This window comes from Rattus norvegicus, chromosome 11, assembly GCF_036323735.1.
Source record: "Rattus norvegicus strain BN/NHsdMcwi chromosome 11, GRCr8, whole genome shotgun sequence".
Classification (NCBI taxonomy): Eukaryota; Metazoa; Chordata; class Mammalia; order Rodentia; family Muridae; genus Rattus; species Rattus norvegicus.
In genome coordinates, this window is record NC_086029.1 from 72,342,293 (window position 1) to 72,368,349 (window position 26,057).

The window sequence follows — 26,057 nt, forward strand, 5'->3', positions numbered from 1 at the left end:
TAAATCACAAAGGCCAAGAACTTTTTGCCATATATTCCCAAGTTCTTGAGAGTGTGGCATGAATATCTTCAGTATGTAGACATGATTCTGGCCACCATAGACAAGCTTAGGTCAGAATGTGTAGTATGAAAGCAGAGGGACTTGAGAGATGGCTCAGCAGTTAAGAGTACTTACTGCTCTTCCAGAGGTCCTGAGTTCAATTCCCAGCAACTACATGGTGGTTCAGAATCATCTGTGATGGGATCTGATTCCTTTTCTGGTGTGTACTCACATACATAAAGTAAATAAATAAATCTTTTTAAAGAGACAGCTATTATAAAAATATGTTTAAAAAAAGAAATCAGAGAAGAGGGGAAGATTGAGATGTGTGTATATATATAATATATTATATATTATATATATGTATATACATACATACATACATACATACATACATACATATGGTTGGTTCTTCCTAAACATTTTCATTGACCCTGCTTATTGTCTCTCATGGGTGAATGAAAGCAGTCCAGGAAGAAGACCTTAGTTAGGACCTTACCATCAACCCACAGAACCAAACCTTTATATTACCTCTTATTAATCCCAAATAAAGATATAGTAACAGTACAAACATTTGAGAAAATTACTATCCAGGCCAATGACTTACTCGTGGTAGTAGGAGAAGCAACTTTGTTTATTGATTGCATACAGTAAGGTTGAAATAAAGTTGAATGTCAAACCAGTCAATTACAATGTGAAATCTTACCTTACGTATCTAGTTACATATAACTATTTAATTTATCTTTGTGTAGAGTTACCTTTTGGGCTTTATCTGTTGGATACCATTTTAAAATAATTATACTCTCCAGATTGGGCTGTGCATTATACAATTTAACCTCATATGGTCATGTGATAGAGAGTAAGCAATCAGAGTACTGATCTCCTTTGAGAAAATGACTTAGTTAATGAATAGGCACGTGACTGAAACAATCTTTGTTTTCAGTAGACTGAAATAGCTGGTGAAAGAGAGAAAGGATATGAACCGAGGGGGTAAAAAAATCACTTTCCTTCTGAGATCACAAATACAAACCATGTAAAGTGCCCAGGGGCTGTATTTCCCATTGTCTCCTCTGATGGCCAATGAGGCTAATTGGCAAAAGCATGGGCAACACCAGAAGAAATGCAATCTTGATAATATCATTTGAAAGTCCAGTCCCACAATCAAAGATAAGCGGCTGTTCTGCTTTTCAATTACAGAAGTTATATTTCCCCTTTCTATTTAGATTATTATGAACTAAACGTTTACCACTTACTGACCTATTCTCGAAGATAAAAGATGTTGACTTGTGTTTGGAATTCCCTGTATTTTAAAGTTTACCCCCAAACAGTGAATGTGTCTATGTATGTGAGTACATCCACAACATATCTTAACACACACATATAGAAATATGCACATATATGGATTTAGCAGAACACTTAGCAACACATAGCAACTTCTAGCACTGTGACAGAGAGCATGCTAACAATTCGGGACTTAAGTCTTCCTCTTGGGCACTAGGAAAACAATTAATATAGGTTAATATTCTTCACAGTCCAACAAAACGCTCTCTCTTGTGTGGTCGCATTCTTGTCATCATTTCCCACAATGTTTCTGCTCCTATGTTATTTTAAGACAGTGTGGTAGATATTTGTGACCTTAAATGGGTCATTACATGTCTCCTACCTAGTTAAGGACAGACACTCATTTAAACACTACAACAGCAGCAAGCTACAAATGCTGGAGACCAAAGCAGAGCAGAGACTAAGTTATCCAGGTACTGCTTAGCTGACATTTCCAATGATTTCAGTTTCCCCCTAAAATCTAATTTCACTTCTTGGTGAATAAGAGAGGTAAATTACATTTTATCAGAGCCTTTTAAGCACGCTGCAGAGATAAGCCGTCGGAGCCTTTGACTTACCCAAGTCTCTAGCCATTCATAATTTTGAATGAATTAAAGCAAGAAAAATACAATTAGGAAAAGATGTGTTCTTTTAACTCTGCTTCATTTGTAACCCTCTTGGCGGTGTGCTTATCTAATTTGAAGGGCTGGGAGAAAAGATATCTCTCACTCTTGAGAATTCTGAAGATGACATAATTATCACCTTTGTTCCGTTTTTTCTGAGCTATCTCTTTGTCCTCCGGTATTTCCCACATCACATAGAGCAGCACCTGGGGAAAGTTGCAGCCCTGTCCCCCAGAGAGGTCATGAGCTGGGACTCTCACCAGGCGAAGCTGCTGTCTGTGAGAATCGCAGCTTTTACTGAACCTGCTTAGACAACTTCAAGGTCTTGTACAAGCAATTAGCTGAACAGATGTAAATGAGGTCTTTTAACGAGGTGTCTGGATTTCCATCAGCTGACTTGGCTGGATCTCAGCTTCAGCTATGAAAGATCACCCCAGCCCTCGCTAATGAAATAACTCCTGACCCCAGCTCACTCAGAACAGCGATGGCACGCCCACTGATCGAGCCCTGAGTCCAGCCCTGCTGTAGGAACACCAGCGGGCTTGCCACCACCTCTTGAAGTTTTCCCACACTTACTCAGTACAGCCAGTGCATGACTAACGCTGTCCAGCGTTTACTAACAGAAAATGTAGCTTGCTATAGAGGACTGTGGGAAAAGGCAAACGGCCTGTTTGGGTTTTCCTTTTTCTCTCTTTCCTTTCCCCCTTCCTTCCTTCCTTCCTTCCTTCCTTCCTTCCTTCCTTCCTTCCTTCCTTCCTTCCTTCCTTCCTTCCTCCCTCCCTCCCTCCCTCCCTCCCTCCCTTCCTTCCTTCCTTCCTTCCTTCCTTCTACTATGCCTAACATCCTTTTGGGTCTTTCATTTTTCCTGCTCCCCTCCTCCACCTCCATGAACACAGTAGTGTGTTTGGTTTCCAAAGGTACCTGTAACAATAGAAAGTAAAAAGCAGATCATGGATTTTTCTCCTTGTTTCCCTGAAAAATCAAAGTATAGAGTAAAAAAAAAAGAATTTAATGGATAGTGGGGCACAGTTACATAAAAAAGTTTGGAAGGAGGAAATAGGAGGGAGAATGTTATAATTTTAGTATAATCTCAGAAAAGAAATGGAAACAAAATTTAAAAATAAGAATAGTGAATTTTCTGGTTAAGTGATAATAATTTCAAGATCTAAACAATGAGCCCTCTTGAAAAGAGAGGATTTCTTAAAAATGGAAATAAGATCACCACCAACAAATTCATTTAAAATTTTTTTAAGCTGACCAAATACAGAACAGGGTTTATGAGAGTTATCCAAGTAAGAAGTCTGCTTTTCAGTAGTTAGAACTATGGCCTAAGATGTACGACTATTGAGCTTTAAATTTCCAGGGAAATTTAAACATATGAAATAAAGTCAGGGACCAGGAAAGGTCTGGACACTCAACCTCACATCTGTCTCCACCGGATAGCATTTATATTTTCATAACAATTGTTTTCGAAGCTGGGTCTCACTATGTAGCCCAGGCCAGCCTCGAATTATATAATGGTATTTTCCCTCCATGTAGGCTCTAGTATATTTTGGAGGCTGCAGAAGCCAGAAGTGGATGTGGGGTGCCCTCAAACTGGATGGGCCAAACCACACTGTGGGTGCTGCGAACTGAACCCTGGACCTTTGTAAGAGCAGCCAGTGCTCTTAAGCTGTTGGACCATCTCTCCAGGTCCGGTCTCATGTGGCCATGTACACAATCCTCTTGTCTGGGACAGTGTGTCCTGAGAATAAAGTCACTGATTTCATGCCTGGTGGTAACTTTTCGAACATTGAGATTTTTATTTTGCAAGCAAGCAACGAGACGCTCTCTGTATCACATGGAGTTTGTGTTTCGTAGAATAAGAGTTTACACCTAGGCCTTTCTTTCAGACATGTTGCATGGAATAACTGTGTTCAGGCAGTTTAATAGAATGAGATTTAAAACAAAAATTATGTAGCTCACTATAAGAAGCCAGATCAGTTCGTTTTCTTGAGGAGTTGCAAGCACAGGCTGCCATGTTGGGCTTTAGTGACCTTCCACACCTTTTATGATATTGCTTCCTCTGATGTGAGCAGAGTCAGGTTGGTGGAGGAGTGATAAGCACATCTTTAACTATCTTCATCTTTCTTACGCCTTTGCCGCAATGACATCATCACAGAGAGTGGGTTTCTGCCATGGCTTTAGACACACCACTACCTCTCGTTCCTTTCCTCCATACACCATTAGCTTCAGATATACTATTTATTTATTATCTTCATGATCATCTTATTGATTGACATCTAGTCTAAGTTTCTTGAGGGGACAAGTTTGTTTTCTGTTCAAGATATTTCCACATGGCTTGTGGAAGATGATAAATCGATGGTTGTTTTAGTCTTTACTACATTTTAGGAAGCCGGGTACAAGTTGAAAGAGTCTACAATGTCCACTCTATCCAGTAGCAATTTTACTTGTTCATGTGAAGGGGTGTGGCCATGTGAAACGGTCTATAGTGAATCAACATGATGTCAAAACTGGACTGGAGGTTATAGCAAGGTGGATTCCGGTTTGCCTGCGTGTAAAACTAATAGTACTCCATTCACAAAGCATTTGTATAATTCAAACTAAAGTGCAAAGGTGAATTAGTTTCATAATCTGGTTGTTGCTCTCATTTTTTCCTGATGAAATTTGCACAGAACCTTCCAGCCTGCTTTGTATGTGACAGATACTTAATTAATGAATAGGTGATTTTTCAGTCAAGAATAACAAAGGAGCAATATAACAATATGGCTACATTATAAAATACATTAAAATAGAATGTGAATCACTGAAGTCAGTTATGTTTTACCTTTAGCATGTGTATTGCATAGGTGTTGTGTAAACCACGTATTGTGTGTGCAAGTGAGTGCTTGAGTTTATGTGTAAAAATCTGAGCTCTGAAATTGTTCTAGGGTTCTTGTTCCTGAGACATGTGAATTTCACTGATTTTGCAGGAGTTTTGATGGCTGTCCCACAAATTTATTCTGCCTTCTTTCCTTTCCTTTTGGGCTCATGCCATTCTATCATCTCAAAGATGACTAGGCTATATCATTCCATGTCTGCCAGTTCTTCATTTTTCTGGCTATGTCCATCTGTGCCAATGTATATTCTTGTTCACTGGGTCACCTCTGTCTGTGGCTAGCCTGTTGATAATGTCATCAAGTTCAGCTTTTGTCATGATGTTACATTCTATGTCTTCCTGGCTCTCCTTTAGTTTCTGTCTCCACAACACCCTTTTTAAAAGAATTTCTTATCTCTACCTGTGGCTGGCCTTTTCCACTAAATTCATTCCCATATTTATGGTATTTCTCCATTTTTTCTTAAATTTCTCTTACTTGTGCCATTTCTACTTCATTTTCATATGATTGTGGTATCTCTTCAAACATTCATTTTCTTGCTGGATAAGCAATCTTATGCTAGTATGATATTGTTTGCATACTAAAAATCTGTGTGTGACGTAATAACAGGAACTGAAGTAATGCACTTACACCAAGACAAAAGCCGATCTTGATTCTGGCATGTTAATATCAAGCTATATCACAATTAACGTTGCTTTGATTCCTGCTGTATACCATTCTGTATGGATTCTCCAGTAACATATACTTCCCTGATTTCAGTGGAAGATCTAAAAGTTAAGAAGGCTGCCTCAATTCTAAATCTCTACCTGTGAGACTCAACATCTTTGGCATAGGAAGGTGGTCCTCAGTTCGTCTCCTTCCTTTGCTGTGTATATGGCCACTAATTTATACTAAGTGTCCAACTCAAAACTTCCCTTTCTTTTTTCTTCTTTAGCCATAGACTTGTTATATAATGTAATTTGTGCATTTCACAAAATTCAGTTCAGAAAGAGCACACCCCTATTTCATCAATATAACTTATTGTCTAAATTATATCTAAAACTTATTTTAGAATTGGCACTGGTACTTTGGTACCAATGAAATATTTATTCACGATGCTTTTTCAGATATTAATAATTTAAATGTATTATTAGGCTGGGTAACACGTTGTTCAGTAAAGAAAAAAAATAAATATTCGCAGAAGGCTAAACATTATTTTCTTGATTTTCATAACCTTATCAGTAAATTAGAAGTTCTCCATAGAGTGAAAAGATCATAATATGAGAAGTAGAGTATTCTACTCAAGTAGTATCAACTATTCTGAAGGGTAAAACTTAATTTTAATCCACAATTTTTATACTGTTTGCAATCTCATTTTTTATTCAGCAGCAGCAGCAGCTGTGTTCATAAACATTATGTGTGTGTGTTAGTGTGTATGGGTGTGTGTGTCTGTGTGTCTCTGTGTGTGTGTGTGTCTGTGTGTCAGTGTGTGCACACACAGGTTAGCTTGAGTTCTTACGTGCATATTTTTGTCTGCACATAGCTACCTTGAATTCAGAGTGAGCTTTTCTGTGTAATTTAATCAAACTCTAAATCTAGATAACTGTTTATGGTGTGTCAATCTTTAGATTTGACAAACCTCATTAAGCATTTACAACTAAAATTGCCCCAGTTTCTAGTACTCCTCAACAGTGAAATTCTTGAGGTACTTTAGCAATTAAGCTGTTGAAACACACTACAGAAGTAAAACACACAAAATATAGTCTAACTCTCTTTTTTTTTTTACCAGATTGTAAGAGAAGATGCATTTTCATCCATTGTCAGGTGCAGCTAGATTTATATGTTTTAAAAAGACTGGCCCATTAACCCTGCAGATAAATTAACAGTTGTACATCCATGTTTACAAAAGCTAGAACACATGTAAACAAAACAAATAAGTAATAGAAAAACATTAACTTAAAACAACAACAAAAATCAATGTTTAACTGTGAAAGACTTATCAATGGAATTACTGAAATTAAAAACTGTTCTGATGGGACTGAATCAGCAACCAAAGAGTGAGAGCATGGACTGGATTTACACTCTGACACACACCCCAAAACACTGCACACACATATGTAGCAGACGTGCAGCTTGGTCTTCATGCAGGTCCTTGAATGAGTGGAATAGGAGTTGTCTCTGCTTTTGTTGACTGTCTGAGGATCCTGTTTCCCTAACTGGCTGCCTTTTCTAGCGTCAGTGGGAGAGGATACATCTAGTCCTGCAGTGACTTGATGTGCTGGGGTGTGCTGAAGTCTAGGGAGGGCCATCCTCCTGAGAGGAGAATATAGGAGAGAAAGAAGGGCCTGTATGAAGGGGGAGAACAGGAGGATGGTGGGTGTATGAAGGGGGAGACTTTAGCAGGGGCGGTGTGTGTGTGTGTGTGTGTGTGTGTGTGTGTGTGTGTGTGTGTGTGTGAGATCCATCCTATCTGCAGACACCAAACTGGACACTGTTGTCATTGAGGTGCTTGCTGACAGGAAGTTGGTGTGGCTCTTCCTTGGGAGGTTCGGCCAGCAACCAACCAAGCAGATGTGCATGCTTGTAGCCAATTATCAGACTAAGCTCAGAGACACCGGTGAGGGAGGTGGTGGAAGGACTGAAGGTGCTGAGTGGGATTGCAACCCTATAGGTAAAACAACATAGGCTGGCTGGACCACCTATTGCTCCCAGGGATTAGACCACCATCAAGGAGTGTACAGGGAAGGACCCCTGGGTCCAGATACATATGTAGCAGAGGAGAACTTTGTCTGACATAAATGGAAGGAGAGGCCCTTGGTCCTGTGGAGGTTTGATGCCCCGGGAAAGGAGGATGCTGGAGCAATGGGGAAGGAGAGGGTAGGTGGGTGGGAGAGCACACTCATAGAGGCAAAGAAGAGGGCTGATGTGGGATGGGGTATTTGTGGAGGGGTAACTGGGAAGTGGGATATCATTTGAGATGTAAATGAATGGAATGATTGATAAAATAAATACATAAATAAATAAAGCAAAAAACAACAACAACAAAAAAATAAAACCCGGTTCTGTTCTGATGCATCACTATTTGTGGTGATTTGATTTGAGCATGACCTGCATAAGCTTTGAATGCTTGTTCCACAGTTGGTAGAACTGTTTGGAAATTATTAGGAGGTGAAATTTTGTTGAAGGAGGTGTGGCCTTGTTGGAGGAAGTGCGACCTTGTTGGAAGAGGTGTGGCCTTGTTGGAGGAGGTGTGGCCTTGTTGGAAGAGGTGTGGTCTTGTTGGAGGAGGTGTGGCCTTTGAAGAGGTGTGGCCTTGTTGGAGTTGGTGTGTCCCTTGAGATTGAGGTTCAAGCACTCCCAGTGCTCTCTTCTTGCATTGTGGTTGTGGATAAAGATGTCAACTCCCAGCTGTCCCTTTACTCAGCTATCATGGATTCTAATCCCCTTAAACTTTAAGGCACATTAAACACTTTCTTTTGTAAGTCGCCTGGGACATGGTGTTTTATCACAGCAATAGAAAAGTAACTAAGACATTGATTATTTAATGTTGTCAATTTTTTAATCGTGATAAAAATCGTGACTGTCAAGAATCACTGTCAAATAAATACTAATTAGGGAATGGGAAATTAAAACACTACTGCCAGTTTATGGGGGAAAAGCATTTGCTTATATGTAGACCTTCTTTCAAGTCATGTTTGTTGCAAAAAAAAAAAGTAAAAATTAACCATTTTCAAAAACTGTGATGTTCTATGGAACTCTCATTTATGGTTTTCTTCCCAATAAACACTTTTGCTCCAGATACATTTTGAAACATCTTCGATCTAGTATAATTTCCCTCCTTTTCTTTTTTCTGTGTCTTTTGCTAAACTCTAGTTAGATATAATAAATGAGTCATGAGAGGAACAGACAATTAGTGGATCAACCTTTCATTTTAATTGTTGTTGTTATAGTTTTTGTTGTGGTGGTGGTGGTGGTTGTGGTCGCAGTTATTATGGTAGCAGATGTTGTTATTGTTGTGGTGGTTGTTGTGTCCTCTGGTCTTTCGTCTCAAACAAAGATTTAATAAATCAGTGATGTATTAAAGTAAACTCTATTAATAAATCCTAAAGACATGATGCCATCCTCCTCCATGCCATGATCCAAAAAAAGGTTGCCTATAAAAGTAACTGTGAAAGCCTTGAAGAACAGCAAACAAATTCCTACCTTTCCCACCTATGGAGAGTTAGGATGATGAATTATGAAATGTATTTTTCTTTGTGTGAAAAAAAAATCTAGTAGTCCAAAGTTCAGGTATCATTGGCATGGCTTTAAGAAGCAAAACAAGGAAGAGACAAACTGAAAACAGTAATATCTAATACTAAATACATGTTAAACTAAAATGGACTCCAGGTTACAGGGTCTCTTCTATATTTATTTATTTATTTATTTACTTATTATGTATATATACATCATACACCTTTTGCCTGCGTGTATGTGCCTGTAGGCCAGAAGAGGGCACCAGACCTGATTATAGATGGTTGTGAGCCGCCATGTGGTTGCTGGGAATTGAACTCAGGACCTCTGGAAGAGCAGTCAGTGCTCTTAACCGCTGAGCCATCTCTCCAGGCCCAGGGTCTCTTTTATAATCACACATAGGACTATTGCTTTTATAAGCTGTTTATGGAAAATAAAACTTAAGCACAACATGTTACATAATTATAGACCAAAGCACAAGGCTAGCATGGGAGTCAGCTTCAAGGATAATTTACATAGTCTCACTAAGCTCCTCTAGCCATGGTTTTCTATGCAGTAATATCAGTTTGTGATTGTGAAGTGGTAAGTTCTATGTAGTATAAAATAACAGTTGTAGTTTTAATTCATGTGCAATAATAATTGTGTGCAAATTGTTCAAGCTGGTGAACACTTACCCAGTACTTAAAAACATGGTTGCCTGAGAGCTTTGTATCAGATACTTCTTCAAAGACAGTGTCAAAAGACACCTCTTACAGACCTGTGCATAACACTCAGTTGTTTTTACGTAAACAAATCAGCTTAAGGTTCTGGGGCTAGATAATCACTCAGACCAAATGAACAGTGCGGCTAGACATCAGCTCTGAACCAAAACATTGCCAACTAAATTAAGAAATAGAGGACTAAATGGTCAGTACCAAGGCTTTTAGAATGCAGTTTCTCATTTGCTGTGGACATGACCATAAAGAAAAATTCCCATTAGGTTTTCCATATGCTAATTGAATAGTAGTTAACCTGTTGGGAACATTTAAAAAAAATAAAAATTAAAAAAAAATAAAAAAAAGAAATAGAGGATTATAGCTTTCTAACAATGAGACTGATATGCTGTTGGTGGGTGGGAGTAATACTCAAAGGCATGTTACTAATTTTTCATACTGCTCAGCAACAATGGCTGTTATTTGCTGTAAGTGTCTAGACAAAAATTCGTAATGAGCTGTACCATGTAGGTCATTGAAACAAGACACTCATTCATTGGGCTCTGGTCCGGTAAATGCAGCCAGCCGTAACCCTCACATTCATCCAGGACACTGAATACACACTAGATTTGTTATTATCAAGTCATCTATACATCCACTTCTAAAGTTTTAAAATTATACCGTAGAGACCATAGTGTCTAATACCACAGGTCTCACAGGTATTCAAAACACAGAACTGGGAAGTATTTTGTCAAAACAGCATATCCAGATGGCTAGTTCTCTGACAACTCAAATTAAAGATACCCCAGGGAACTGCTTGCTACTCCTTATTTATAATCCTCCGTATCCAGGGACGTAGCATGCTGTCGACCAAGCAAACAAACAGAAAATTATGGGATGAAGTTTACTTGAGTTGCCACCATGTTCTGGCTTTTGTGAATATGGGTGAGCGATTTGATCTGCCTCCATTGTTTCCTCTATGGAACAGATATGGCTCCTGAAGCTTTTGTGAAAAGCTTTAACATGTTGAGCATATTGAATGTCTGGTACACGTAAGAATGCCTTAGTCTGCTCCATTTAAATTAATATGATAGACTGTAGTTTATAAAGAACAGAAACTTATGTCTGTCTCCCAGGTATGTGGACTGACATGTCTAAAACCACAGTTCTGACACGTTTGATATCTGCTGAGAACAGCTTCCTGGCAACAACAGAGATTTTTCACTGTGTCCTTATGTGGTGGATGGAATAAGGAACTTTTTGAACCTCCTTTATGATGGCTCGCATCCCATTCTTTTTTAAAGAAAAGATTTATTATGTATAGTGTTCTGCCTGAATATATACCTGGACACCAGAAGAGGGCGTCAAGATCACATTACAGATGGTTATGAGACAACTTGTGGTTGCTGGGATTGAACTCAGGACCTCTGGAAGAGCAGCTCTTAACCACTGAGCCATCTCTCCCAGCCCTCTAATTCTGTTCTTGAGGACCCAGTCTGACTACCTTCCAAGGAACCTCTCTACGTGCTAAGGCACTGGGGATATAAATTTAGAGTGACTCAAGCATTCAGTTTATATTAAGATTCTCCAAAACAGGACAGTTCCATAGGACCATGTTGGAAGTGCTACAGAAAAAAAAAAAATCTATAAAACTCTTCATCATTCTTCAGACAGATAAGTTTAGTCTGTTGAAAATCTGCCACTATTCACTCATTAGAATTCTGGTCCATTTAGCGTTTTAATGATAGCACTCTCATAAAATTCCTTCTGAAAACTTCCTGCTTTGGGGAAGTAGAGGGACAATTCAGCATATTTTGCTCTTTCAGAGGACCTGGTCAGGTTTCTATGACCCACATGATATATCGGAAACATTTATAACTCCAGTTCCAGCAGATCTGATACTCTCTTCTGACATCTGTAGGCACGGACTATGTATAGAATGCTCATATGTATATATAATCAAATACTTATACACATAAAATAAATAAATCTTTGAAAAAGAAAGTAAAGAGCCCACTCCACAAAATCTTTTTTCTACCTATTAGCCCACCCATCATTTTCAAAGGTAACACTTTTAAGTGTTTATCACTTTGTTATTTTTAATCTCACAGGGAATGGTTACCTAGATTCTCAATTACTTCAAAAGTCCTTATATGGCACACCTCCCTAGTTTAGCTCCTCCTAGTCACCTGCCTCTCTCTCACTTCCTATGACTATTTTATTTCAACATTTTCATTGTTCATTAAATTTATAATCCTTCAGGACACTTTCTAAATCAAGCCTCTTTTTTTTCTATTCGATAATCATTCCGTAATAGCTCTTTCAGAAATTATGGAATCTTACCTGTCCCAGGATCTCTGAGATACTGCTACTTAGAATGAATCAGCGTGGCTGAGAAGATTATATGGCTGGTTTTGTAGAGCGGTTTTGACTTCCTTTCCTCAAATATCAGTGGTTCCCTTCAATGCTTCAACAAAACATTTCTCATTTCAAGGCCTCAAATAGACTAGCCCTGTTTCTTTAATGTCTCTCTATCATTTTGTGATGCCAAAAATACAGGCTCCTGTACCCTCCTTGAGAGAATACAATGTGTCTGCCTCAAATGCTAGGCCATGCCTGTAGACGTTTCAAAAACATTAAGGAAGTTGATGAAAATGGAGACAAAAATGTGGCATTACTGGCTAACTTGCAAATCATGAGAAAAAAACGACAATTTTCATTTTACCCAAATCAGTTCTACCATCCGATGCCCAGAGGCACTCGGGTGGCAAGCTCATACACACTGCTGGGAATGTAGGCCTCAGACGGCAGCCGAGGTATATAAATATGCAAATCAGAGATGTATACAGAAACAGCCTTCCAATCGGGAACACCAGCTGTCACAGGCAGCAAAATCACTCCGAGGACTTGGCACTGGTGAATTGGCAAATACCCCCAAGTTATTGCTGCCCCATCAATCATGGGCCATTTGGCAGGGTAGCATTCTTGAACAGGAGCATAGTCTTCCTTTTCGCTCAGGGGAAGAACTTTTTTTCTAAGGCAATGAAATAAAGTACTATAAAATCTGATCCGGATATCTGATCTAGGGAGTTATTGATCATATCTGGATTCTAAAATTCTGTATCTTTCCATTATTTGAAAGAATTGCACCACTTCCAGATAAAACAAGAGCATCAAGCTAACGTTCTGTCTTTCTTCACTAAAGAATTGTTGGGAAAGATCCTGCTGAGATATGGGCAACAAGCGATGTGCACAAGGCAGTAGTTTGCTAATTTATTTTTTTAAAGACTTTTGAAGACCATTGATCCTTAAGTTATCATGCACGAGTACGAAACAGAAATAGGTTGGGGGAGAGGAGAAAGATAGGGTACCCCGATGTCTACTCCAACTCTAGTTTATCAGGAGAACGAATAGGAATTTTGTTTCTCAACGGTCAACAAAGGAATGGTTTACAGGCATCAAGGCATTCTGAGAGGAGTAAATATGTCACTGATTTTAAATAGCAGTGCTATCCAGCAGAGAGCAAATCAATGGAAGTTGCATAGGTTTTCAGATGCTTCGGGATATTAAAGAACAGTCCCATTTTCCCCCTCCATAAACCATTCCATCCAGAAGAGTAATTTAAAATGAGCCATAAATCATTATCAGCTCAGCCACCAATCAGCACTCAGTGAAGTTCTACCTTCCCTTCCCCCTCCCCATCTTTTCCTTTTCTTGGAACAATCTGCAGTGTTCTTTTCTTTTCTTTTTTTTCTGCTCACTCCTAGGTCTGCCCGCTACATCTCTTCTCACTGGTTATGTGGTAGAAAATAATAAGTTTTCTTTCAGATTTAATATAGGAAACTCTAGCAGAGACCACTCGAATTGTCTTTAGAAATTTCAAAGTACTCAGTGATTATTAGTTTGATGGTGCTCATTACATTCTTGAAATGAGTTGATAAAACTACTGTTTCAAAACAGAGTGAATGTGTGTGGATAATTGCAGACATGTGTTCCCATGCATGCAATGGCAGAGGCTTAGAAGAATCACATGCATAAAGACTAGGCTTTGCGTCAACCATCTCTAAGGCATAGCCGGGGTGCTGCCGGGTTTGCGAGCGTAGATAATATCTCACAGGTTATCGGTATTCATGCATTACCAAATATTTTCTGATTCTTCGTTTTACTTATTGACCGTGATTTCCCATGCGTGCTTTGGTGTGGGCATGCAAGCATGTATGCCTGTGTGTTTGTATATGTGTGTGTGTGTGTGTGTGTGTGTGTGTGTGTGTGTGTGTGTGTGTGTGTGTGTGTAGGATATTTGTCTGTGTGTTCATGTGCAGGGAGAGGTCAGTTAGTCTCCTCTTTGTTTGTTTGTTTGTTTGTTTGTTTGAAGCAGGGTGTCTCTGTGTAGCCCTGGCTGTCCTAGAACTTGCTCTGTAGAACTACCTGGCTTTGAGCTCACAGAGATCTTCCTGCCTCTGCTTCCCCAGTGCTGGGATTAAAAGCATACTCATCCACAGCCCAGCCTGGCATTTTCTTTAACCATTCTCCATCTTATATTTTGAAATAGAGTCTATCACTGAACCTGGAACTCACAGCTTCGACATTACTGGTTGGTGAGCAAGCCCTCAGAATCTGTGTGTCTCTGGCCCTCCCACCCCAGGGTTGAGGTGCTAATAGTTGTGTGCAACTTTTACATGTCAGGGGTATTAGGGAACCACACTCATGCTGATGCATAAAACATTTTATTCAAGGAAGTTAAAAAAATTAAAAACATATTTTATATTGTTTGAGAATTTTCCATACAATATATTTTGAGCATATTTCTCCTTCCTTTCATTCATTCCCTTCCCCCGCCCCTTCCATCACTTCTTCCTCCTTTCTGTATGTGTTCATCTTTAAAAGCCACTATGTTTGCTTAGTGTTCGTTTATGTGCATGGGTGTAGGACAATCTACCAGAGTGTTTCTCAATGTTCCTAAGGTTACAACCCTTTCATACGGTCCCTTATACTGTGGTGACCTCCAACCCTAAAATAATTCCTTTGCTACCTCATGATTGCAATTGGCTACTGTTGTCAATCATAATATAAATACTTGCTATGCAACCACAGTAGGTCGAGACCCACTGGCCTACTGGCATGTGTAGCATCTTGGAGTCTGCATCCTTGAAGAAAATTGACAATCCTTCCCACAATAGCCAGCAACAACTTTTAAACGAGGTAAATGTTCCTTTAGTGTACCAAAGGACTTGGTTTTAGACAACAAGCTTAAGAGACCCTTGGATGTAATGCTACTTTACACAAAGCATGTCTAAAATGCCAATGAATCCTATTTTCCTTGTCTGTCCTAGTCCACCTATGATCATATCCTCTGGTACTAGTTTGCTTCAAGTGAATCCTCTCATTCTTCTATATGTAATATTTCATTTCTCATGAAGGCCCTATGCCTTTATCTACTCATCAATGGATCAACACATTCCAGCTGTTGTGAATAGTGTCCCAATACCCATGGACCTGCAGTCATCTCTTTGTCATGCTGACCTCATTTCTTCTGCATAGATACCCAGAAGGGAAATTGCTGTATCATATGGCAGTTCTATTTTTAGTAATTTGAAGGACCTCCATACTGTTCTTCATAATGGCTGCTCTAATTTACATCCCCACCAACAGCGTATGTAGAAGAGTTTCTTTATCCTCCACATGGTGTCTCATTTGTGGAAGCTAAAATAAGTTAGCCTGAATGGAGATGATTGCGGGAGGTTAGGGAGGTGTGAAGGAACGGAGATTGGCCAAAAGGAGGTGAGTTGTATCACCGCACGCTTCATGCTTGTTTTGAAATATACTGAACTCATTTAGTGTGTACCATTAATGCATGTTAGTTATAATCAAAACTATTCACATTAAAGTCCAATAAGAACCCATGTTATTCCCCATATAAAGTCTTCAGTCAATTTTTTTTATCACAGTTTGAATCCCTACACAGTCTCAAAAAAAATAATGGAAACATACCCTTAGCATGCTGCTAAGATCTGCTTCGCTTGGCATCCCCTCTTCTTCTCATCTGTCCTGTACCCATGTGCCTGATCATTGCCAGGTCCTTTCCACACATTCGAGTTCTGCCAGGCTCTACTTTTTCACACCCCACGGCTGGCTAGCTCGAGTTTCACACTCTCTGGGGGAGCATTTCTTTATTTGGGATCTGGTGTATGCATATATATAGGAAGGAAAGTTGAAATTATACCTTGGGGGTGGGTGGGGAATAACTGGAGAGTCGCGTTACTCTATCACTGTGTGAGCATTCGAAAGGTTGAAGACAAAGAATCCTGATAACCAGAGCTGGATTTTATAAATACCTAGAAACTGGGTTCAGGATACTTCAGAATACAAAGAAGGCATAAGTAGGTCAGGAGTGTGCTTTACTTGGTAGGATGCTTGCCTAGCGTGCATAACTACATAAACTGAGCATGTGCTGATGCTTCAAATCCTGCTTATAGGGGTTGGGGATTTAGCTCAGTGGTAGAGCGCTTGCCTAGCAAGCACAAGGCCCTGGGTTCGGGTCCCCAGCTCCGAAAGAAAAAAAAAAAGAAAAAAAATCCTGCTTATAATCCCAGCACCCAGAAGGATAGAGGAAGGAGAGTCAGGAGTTCAAGGCTACCCTTAGCTATATAGGAGGTGTGTGGGCATGACACTTTGCTTTAAAAAGAGAGTAAGAGAAAAATAAGCACAAGCAAAGGATACATTTCTTTAACCCTGGGAAGGAGCTACAGAGACATAAACTAGAGACCGCGAGGAAACATAGGTCACGAAAATATGTTCACTGTTTAGAAGACAGAAGATGAAATGGAAAACTAAGAAGTAACCGTGTTTTTTGGGGTGTGCCATAGAATTATTAGAAATAAGAATATAAGATATAAAGAAAAGAGATGCTTAAAAGAAAAAGTGACTTTTGATTTGAGCCCGATAAATAATTGAGTAGCCTATGGATGGAGCATGCTGATACGGTAGTGTAGGTTAGCAGACAGAAAAACAGGGACAAGGCTGCCTGGCACTAGAAAGTGACAATCCGATGCCATAGGTGTTACAGCTAGTGTCATCAAACGAGCAAAATCTTAAAAGGAAATATAGATGCCGAGGACCATGTACCTAAAGGAGAGACAGCTGACAGAGGAGGAGAGGAAAACCGTATTAGAACTAGGGAATGATCTCAGGAAACAAAGGGGAAAGGTGTTTCAAGGAAAGGGAGATTTGTTAACTGTGCACAGAGTGGTCAGAGAACAATCTAGAAGGCAGGCTCATTAAAATAAGGAGATGGTGAGAGATTGAAAATATGGAATATGAAAAACAGAATATAAATAATGTTGGAAAGAGTAGGATGTGTTGTGTTGGGCCACTGGATCTCCTCAAGGGATGAAAGGAAAGAAAGCCAGAGGTTTTAACCAAGGCTGCCTTGACTGGAATACTCAGTGACCTGGTATTAGGTCCCATTTTCTGTCAACATTTAATAGTGTTTGGATTAGAAAAGAAATGAGTATTGTGAAAATAGCTCACAGAAAATAGCTAAAGAAGAAAATCAGAAGAACAGATAAACTTGACCCTAGGTGTCAGGAAGTGTGGCACTGACCGTGGGCTGCGGACAGGCAGATAAAGCCAGCACATGATTAACAGAGCATCCCTAAAGCTCTGATTTAAATTTTTGTATTTCGTAGAATTAGAAAATTTATACAATGATTTCTTATCCTGCAATTTTCCTTGACCTCAGATTGACACAGTCCTAATGACATAGAATCCCTGTCTTCATTCCTCCCCCACAAGGCTTTCCAGAGAGCATGTATATGTGCATGTGCTGAGGTATCTTACTATCTCTCCCTTGACGTGAAGTATGCTGAATAATTTTGGATCTTAATCACTACTTCATAATTTGAGAACAGTTCTACATTTATTTCCTCAGAGGAAAAAACTCAGAAGACTATAAATGCTTCCGTGGGGGAAGGGTAGACAACTGAAGAAAGAAGACAAGATAGAGAGTGAATGAGAAAAGTAACCCCCAAAAATTTACCTTTGAAAATTTTTTCTAAACAGTTCTCCTTTAAAAATCATGCATTCCTTATTTTAAGAGTTTCGTTGATCTGTTTTTGAGTTATAACGCAAACTTATTAGAATCTGGATAATCTGAACATTTACTTAATGATAGAATTCCAAAAGCCATTATACAAACATCACCCAGGAATACTTATTCTCTTTGCTTTCCTATTATAGATAATATTATAGATAATATTTTCCGACCTAAGTTTGCAAAATTGAGTTCACAAAGAAACTTTCTAAATATAGAAAGATATTTTAATCATTTATTAACATGTTTCCAAATTTGTGATTACTAATGAGTATCGAGCTATATGACACAGAGCTTTTATTTGGAAGAAAAATAAATTTTCACTGGCCCTATGATGTTTGTGCAGGCAGGAATTCCTCTCAGTTCACATAACTGAGAAGGCCACATGGTATAATTATGACCACGCAACAGGGAAGGTTATGGGCTATGCTGCATTTGAAATGGAGATGCCATAGCTCTCACCACACCAATCTGGCCCTGGGTCCAGGCTGCAGCAGAGCCTTTGTGATGAGGCCATCCCCACAGAAACTCAACACTAGGGCCACCGTTTGCTTATGTTCATTCTCTGTGTGGGGAAGTTTCTTCTATCAATCACATCAATTAATTCTGAAATCCTAGACATTAGATCTCAAACCTGCCCACGTTGTGAGGAGAGCATTTTTATTTCAGATTTTACATTGTATGAGAATTTCTGTGTATTCCCACAATAATGACCAACAGGGTCATTTCCAAACACAAAGAGGAGGTCTGGATGATAAATAGACTTCATAATATCCAGCTTAATAATATTTCTCATAAAATAATAACCCCAATGACATTCCTTAATTTGTCATTCTGAATATTAGGAGAACTTTCCATAATTTCCTTTAATAATTTTGATGACCGTATCAATAATGACCACTGTGTACAAAAATCCTGATTTGCATTTCAGATAGTTTTCTCTTTACACATTCTTAGAAGTAGAATTACTGGGTCAAGTGACAGAAATGTATTTTAAAACGTTGATAGATGTGTCTGCGTTACCCTAGGAAAGTTTCCACTAATTTACACTCTCAACAGGGAGATATAAATGTGTCACTTTCTCCACTCTCTTGCCATTTCTACCTATGCCCATGTTCTTAACTCCTTCCTAGTATTACTGGCTTAGAAAACAGGTATTTAAGTTTTACTTGCATTTCTTTCTTTGTGAAGTTTGAATGGCATTCATTTTGGTAATTTCTGTTTTTTTTTTGTTTTTTTTTGTTTTTGTTTTTGGTTTTTTTTTTTTTTTTGCTGATTGAAAGTCTACACCTAACTCTCTAAATTTTTAAGAACAAACAAAGCTAGTAAGTCGATGACATCACATGCCTTTTGTTACTTATTCGTGCTGTCTCCCTTTCTCTTCTGATGGTTAATGAGATAAATTGTAATCGTATACTTATTTATAGTGGTTATTATTATATTTATTTTGAGGTTTTATTTTATGCATCAGTTTTAAAGTCGCTACCTTAACTGCAAGGCATAGAAGCAATGAACTCCCATATGCCTCAACTCCGACCGGATTTTGTCTTTTTTCACAGAATGTCTATCACATTTTCCATATGGGGCACATGTCTACTATCTTTCAATTCTTCCTATAGAATGCGCTTCACTGCGTTTAATAATTTTTGTTTAGACTTGCACTTTGTAAGCATCATCGCAAAGTGAAGCTGTTGTCTGCCCATTGCCTCTTATCTTCTGTAAGTTGCTCATGACACCAACTTACATTTCATTTCTGGTAGTGTTAACTTTGATCACGTGGTTAATATGGTATCATGGGTTTTGAATTTTATTATTTTATCCCTTTGAAGGTAACGTTTTATAGGTACCTCTTTTGACACTGTATATTTTTTTTTAATTTTTTTAACATTCTCCTTCCTGTTTTAGACTCCTTGATACATTTTTGCCTGAGTCAATTATTTCTGTTAGGATTTCCAAATAATATTTACCACATTCCAACATTACATCTACATCTAAGAGTGTAACTTACAATTTTTACTTATTGACTAACTTCTGTATTGTAATATCTGAAATAATTTCTTTTGATAGGCACATCTTCTTAGCCACGGCTGACAGAAGCTAGTCAAGCTGCCTTCCACATGTTCTTGCAGACATTATTATTCGTTTCGTATTTTCTTACTTTTTTGTTGAAAGGACATCCCAGGCTCATCTTCTCCTTCTCTGCCCCATCCTGACACTCTTTTTCTCTAAGTAACCCGTGTTCTTTATGGCAGAAATGATACTGTCATAGAAACATCTGTATGCTGCGTAGTAGGTAATGGTCACTGCAGTGCGATGTTAATGCTCCATGGCCTTCCCTCCATCTCCGTCTCTATCTTTTTATATCTACCTTAAACTCACGAATAAACACTAACTATTCTGGTTTCACTCTTTTCACTGCACTGTTCTCCATGTTACATCTCTCTGTTCCCATAATTGGGCATCATTATACTCCTTTGTCAATTTACTGACTTCTCCTGAGTTTCTGACTAAACACACTGGACTTGCCACTAGGATAGTTTCTTACAGGGATGCTGAGCCCTTCAGAGATGCTGCCCCTCTTGGGACTCTCCTCACATGGGCCATAACCTAGTCTCCCTTGCTCTCTGACTATATCCCATAGATTTTTTTTTGTACTAAAATGAGAGAAAAGAACCTTACTGACTTTTGTGTACTCAATTTGTTTGTCATTTAAGTAAACCTAGGAGATCAAGGTTAGAGACCCACTCTATCATTTAAAAAATCATTAAAGGAGAAATACAATCCTTTGGATGCAACCTGGATCAATGAAATTACCTTTTTATTGAGATCATAAACACGTTAACATTATTAGTCTTTAGATGTGACTATGTGGATTCGAAATGCTGTCTTCTATGTTTTGAAGAGGACAGAGTTTATTTCCGTTTTTCAAGGAGACTTCTTTCTTCGGGTGAATGCTAAGATTCCCTGAAGAGCCTGTTCTTCTGTCACTACCATGGACTTATTTTCTCTTATTTTCAGTAAGGGAAAATATAGTTGGGATTAGTGTGTAAGTGTTAAATGCTTATTTAACATAACGAGGAATAGGGGAGCTGAAGATAAATACAGAAGCCTGGAAGATACTTCATAAATATAAATATAAGCAATATATAAAATTAAAAAAAATAAGCAAATGGGATTGACCTGGATAAAACTTAAAGTCCTTGCTACAAGGACTGTATTAAAATGACATGAAGTATTAGTCCTGATTTCTTTCTTTCGCCTTTAGTTTTACTTTCTCCTTTACATTGTCTGTCTGGTTGTTGACTTGGACAGCAACCTGCTAACAGACAATTATGATCCTGTTGTCTTAGGTAGTGGTGGTGTATGACTTTAATCCCAAATGCAGGGAGATCTCTGAATTCCAGACCAGCCTGGTCTAGAGTGTGTCCCAGGACCGCCAGGACTATTACCCAGTGAAACTCTTCCTTGAAAAACAAGACAAGAATGACAAAAAATTAAACTGAAGCTTAGGAAAATTGGTCAACCTTAACATACAGGATGCAAATGATGATCACATCTATTGATTAAAGATCTCAACACATAATAAAACCCACCATGCAAGGCAATCAAACCACTAAAGGTTTCAGTCTTGCTTTATTAAAATTCTCCCCAAACCAGAAGAGCTACAGGCTAAATTCAGTTACCATGAAGAGTGCAATTTATTTGAAGTTGAGTAAGCCATGATCATATATTGAAAAGATTATCAATGCAGCATAATGTTTACTAAGGAAAGGAAGAAGAATGGGAGACAGGGAGAGAAAAGTATGAAAGATGACAGAAGAAAGACACTGAGAAAAAAGCAGTGCTTCCTCAAAGTTCTGCAATGCATTTGGTCAGCAGTAGGGATGCTTAAAAAACCTAACTGTAAGAGAGACTTCTTAAAATTCAAGTCCTAGAAATGAGTCTCAGACTACCATTCATTTAAAAAAGCAATACATTTAAGGTTTCTTTGATAAGTCTATATGAGTACTCTAGAATTAATGAGATAAAGGAAATGTGCCTTTTTATCAGCAGGAGTAGGAAATCAAACATTTTCCTCTTGCAATCTATTTCATTTTCAACATTTTTCACAACCATATGACTTTAATTGAGGTGATTATGCAATAAATTTCCTGCGAACAATGTATACATTCCCACTTGGGTGTGATTTGAGTCATAGTGGTAAGAAAACTTTCAGACTCTAATTTATATTATTGTGAAATTTATTAATCGATTTGAAAAACACTTCAAACTCCAAACTGTTTTATTATGAATATCCTATTTTAGTGTTTTCAGATCAAGTTCTTTTTAAATGTTAACTAAAGTAGACCAGCATAAAAAGCGTAGAAGACTGAACATGGAAATAGATGCTCTAACATTGATATAAATCTATGAATCATGCATTTTAGGTTTATCAGTGGAAAACCAAATGTGGTGGTTATAATTTATGATGAATGAGTATTTCAAATAATGCTGCCTTTAAAATATTATTGTTTATATCTAAATATACATGAAATTTCTAATCAAATATCCACTTTGGGGCTATTGTTATCATAGTTAAAACAAGTCATCAATGTATTAAGGTTTATTGTTATTTTTACAATTACAACCCTCTAATACTTATTCTGCATACTCTTAGACATAATTTGATATGTCGCAGAGGAAGAGGAACTGGCAGAAGAGAGGGAACCCCTCCCATTCTTAGATCCACAGAATACTAGTCCTTGATTTGTGTGCATGTGAATGACTGGCAATGATAATAACTTGAAGGTGTTCACCCTCACCCAGGAGTCTGATTTCATGCTCCTAGATATGGCTCTCAGGCACCAGCACTTTGATTAATGCACTAAACTGAAGGGTTGGGTTTACTGCAAATTGTGCAATGACCATAAATAGAAATGAATTATGTTGCCTTACCACATGGGCTTCGACTGGTAGTATGTTAATAAGACCATATATATATATATATATACATACATATATATATATATATGTAACCTTCAGAAAAAGAAAAAAACTGTGTACATTAGTAGCAGAAAGAGTTTCATTAATATTTTCTTTCTTACTTTGTTCATATTAAAATTGATGTGTTCTTACTCTTTGATCCTGGACTTGATAAGGCATAGACACCAAATATTAGGGTTTATTGGGGTCCCTGCATTTATTAAGTAAAATGCATGTTGAGATTTGGGTAACCTTGGCTTTCTCGGGGAGAATCTATAAGAGCAAATAATCACACGTGACCTTTGCGGTCTATGCTGAGGACTGACTTTATCCTGTGTGTTATGTAAGGAAGCTATATATATATGTATCTGCCACATAGACAAGATAGTTTATTGAATCACGTAACGTACTTCCTTCATCATAGGGTATTTTATATGAAATGATCTTTATAAACTAATAAACAAAATTTCTGTGAGAGATAATCAGCAATGTGGAAGATATCGAAAAGCCACTAGCATATTTGGAATGTGTAAAAGTTAAACAAACAAATAAGTGGCTTCCAGGAAAGTAATGTATAAGGGGAAAAAGACATTATAAACACTAGCACCCATACAAGGGGAAAATTTTGAAAAGTAGAACAGTATATTGCAATCGTTACTTCGAAACCTGAAAACGGACAGGTAGGGAGACCAACTACCTCTCTAGGGTGTTCTACGGAGGTAGAACATAGCATTTAAGAAACCATTGATTTATGCATCTCACATTCGAGATAACTCTTTGGAATATTTGCAGACACAATCACCTGAAGTCGGTTTAACCACGTAGCACCATTTCCTGCTTTTCTAGATTCTTATCATTTTAGGACACTGGCTCTCCATTTTTCTGGCCTGTATTGGAAGCCTGAGCATCACTTTGAAACATATAAAATCATCGCTCTAGACATTACTCATATCTGCCAAACCAGGAATGCTGGGGAGTTTTTTTTAACCAATCTAACAAATCATCTTAGTGATATTAAACAAACTGCATTTGGTTTTTATTTTTACTCGACCATCCCTGAAACTGTAGGAAAGAATGTAAAAGTGGGTGTTTTTTCCATAGGGAGACATTTGCTCCAAACTGACAAGCAGGAGGTCAAAGGAGCTACAATATTCTGGGAAGCAGAGGAGTGAGCCTTATAGGAATAGTGGAGAAGAAGCCATGACATGATCCTCTGCACTTCTTCTTCATCACCGTCACCACCATCATCACCATCACCACCATCACCATCATCACCATCATCACCATCATCACCATCATCACCATCACCATCATCACCATCATCACCGTCACCACCATCATCACCATCATCACCATCATCACCATCATCACCATCACCACCATCATCACCATCACCCAGAGCCTTCACTCCAGCTCCTAGAAGCAAAATGTCTGACGTAGTGCACCACTTTGTAGTGTTCTGCTGTTTTACAATTACAGGAATGTGTGACGCAATAAGACCCTTGGGAAGAAAGAGACCAACACTATCACGTTAGAATACCCAGGCATCGTCACGTTCATTCTCTAGTGTGGAGACTAGATGATCACTAGATATCAAGTGGGATATCTGTCTGTGAGTGCTTGTTTATACTTTATAAGAGTGAGAAAAGTAACCATTTGATGTAGGCACACATTGCTAGATACAGTCAACCATTAAATTGTTTTCCTGAGATCCCAATCCTAGTATGTCTTGTTCTTTGGCTCGAGCACTTGCCACTAATCTGCAAGGAAATGTGGCCATATTTGGAATTCTATACATCATAGAAATGCCTTATCCAAGGAATAAAATGAAGCTGTTAGCCATTTGTAAACGGACCACAATGAAGTCACACGTCCAAAGCAACCTTGTACCTTGTAGGCTTTGGTATGTTTTATCTCTGTTTTTGTTTATTAATGAGAAGATCTGGGAAAGCAATACTTTAAATGCTGTAATAACCTGTTCCTCAACACATTAATAGTAGCGACAGCCTAACTTTGCCACACCATTGACTGCATTTGGAATACTGACAGGAACCCTAAGGCCATGTTTACTTTGCATTAAATTTGCATAAAATTGTAAATAAAAAAATACAGGAACACAGCCCTAATATTTATCAATGCTTAGATCTTTCTCAAAAGATGGATGGAATCTGTTGGAGGTTTGACTTTGCCTGCAATAAAATCGTGTACGTAATCAGTTTTGTTTTCAAGGAAAAGGGAGCCCAAGAAAAGTCACAGTGTATGCGCTTATGTGTGTGCTATTTAAAATTTTTAATCCTGTAAACCATGACTCAGGCATGCCCCAGGAAACCCCAATCTAGAAACAAAACCTCCCCTATGACTTCACAGAGCCCAAACTTTAGACTGGCTTACAATAAGTTATTAAATAAAGATACAAGCCCCAAAGAAAGGCAACCAGGTGAGAAGGGGTCAAGGCTCCTAGGGATTTTTATTTTTCTAAAAGTCTTTTCCTAGCATAAAAACAAATAATTAATACTGATCTTCAGGGCAAAGTTACATTGAAAAAAAATGAAAGAACACTTTCTTAAACTCACCAAAGCATGTAAACAAAAGAACTACCCAAGAATTTGAATATTGTCTACATTTATGTTAAGACAACTGTGGCTTTGTTTTATGTTTTCTTCATCAAAGATAGAACAACAATCAGAAACACATCACCACATCACCAGCAAATTGGCACATGGATCTTTCTAGTTCTTTCTTTGCAAAACCATCTTCTAGAAGAAAAATATATATGATAATATGATTTTTCCAGAAAGATCTCTGCCCATGTTTCCACTCATCCCAGCCATTTCCCATGGCTCACGCCCTTAGACCACTTTCCCCTTACCTTGTACAATCAAGTAAACTTGAGAGGTCTTGGGCTCATGCTGTGTCTGAACTGAGCATGTGTAGGATCCTTCATCATAGACATCCACCTTCTGGATTCGGAGGCTGTATTCCAGAGCATGGCGTTTCTCCAGCTCAACCCGAGGGTCCAGAGACCACTTGTCGTGTCCAGCGAAGATGATGCCAGAGCGGTTCAACCAGGCCACTTTCGAGTTCTTGTCTTCTACCACACACCTAACAGAGCAGAATAATCCCGTTAGTGCCTCACCGTTTCCATTTGATTCCATTCTCCGCATGACAGGACCCAACAAGACCAATCAAGACAAATTACAGGCATAGTAAATCATTGTCATGAAATTTCTGAGAGTGCTAA

The 26,057-nt window shown here is 38.4% G+C and overlaps 1 protein-coding gene and 1 non-coding gene across 4 annotated transcripts in view; one reads left to right on the forward strand and one right to left on the reverse strand.

Annotated features, from left to right (window-relative positions):
• Lsamp (limbic system-associated membrane protein) overlaps nt 1–26,057 on the reverse strand; it is a 2,169,735-nt gene that overhangs the window by 289,008 nt on the left and 1,854,670 nt on the right. For all 3 annotated transcript variants that reach the window (NM_001414997.1, NM_017242.3, XM_039088255.2), the window contains one exon: nt 25,686–25,918. In NM_001414997.1, the coding sequence (NP_001401926.1) occupies nt 25,686–25,918 (233 nt within the window). The remainder of the gene's footprint in view (nt 1–25,685; nt 25,919–26,057) is intronic.
• On the forward strand, nt 9,975–10,096 carry LOC120095737 (small nucleolar RNA SNORA32). Its single transcript, XR_005491530.1, has one exon. It is a non-coding gene; the product is annotated as a small nucleolar RNA SNORA32 (small nucleolar RNA).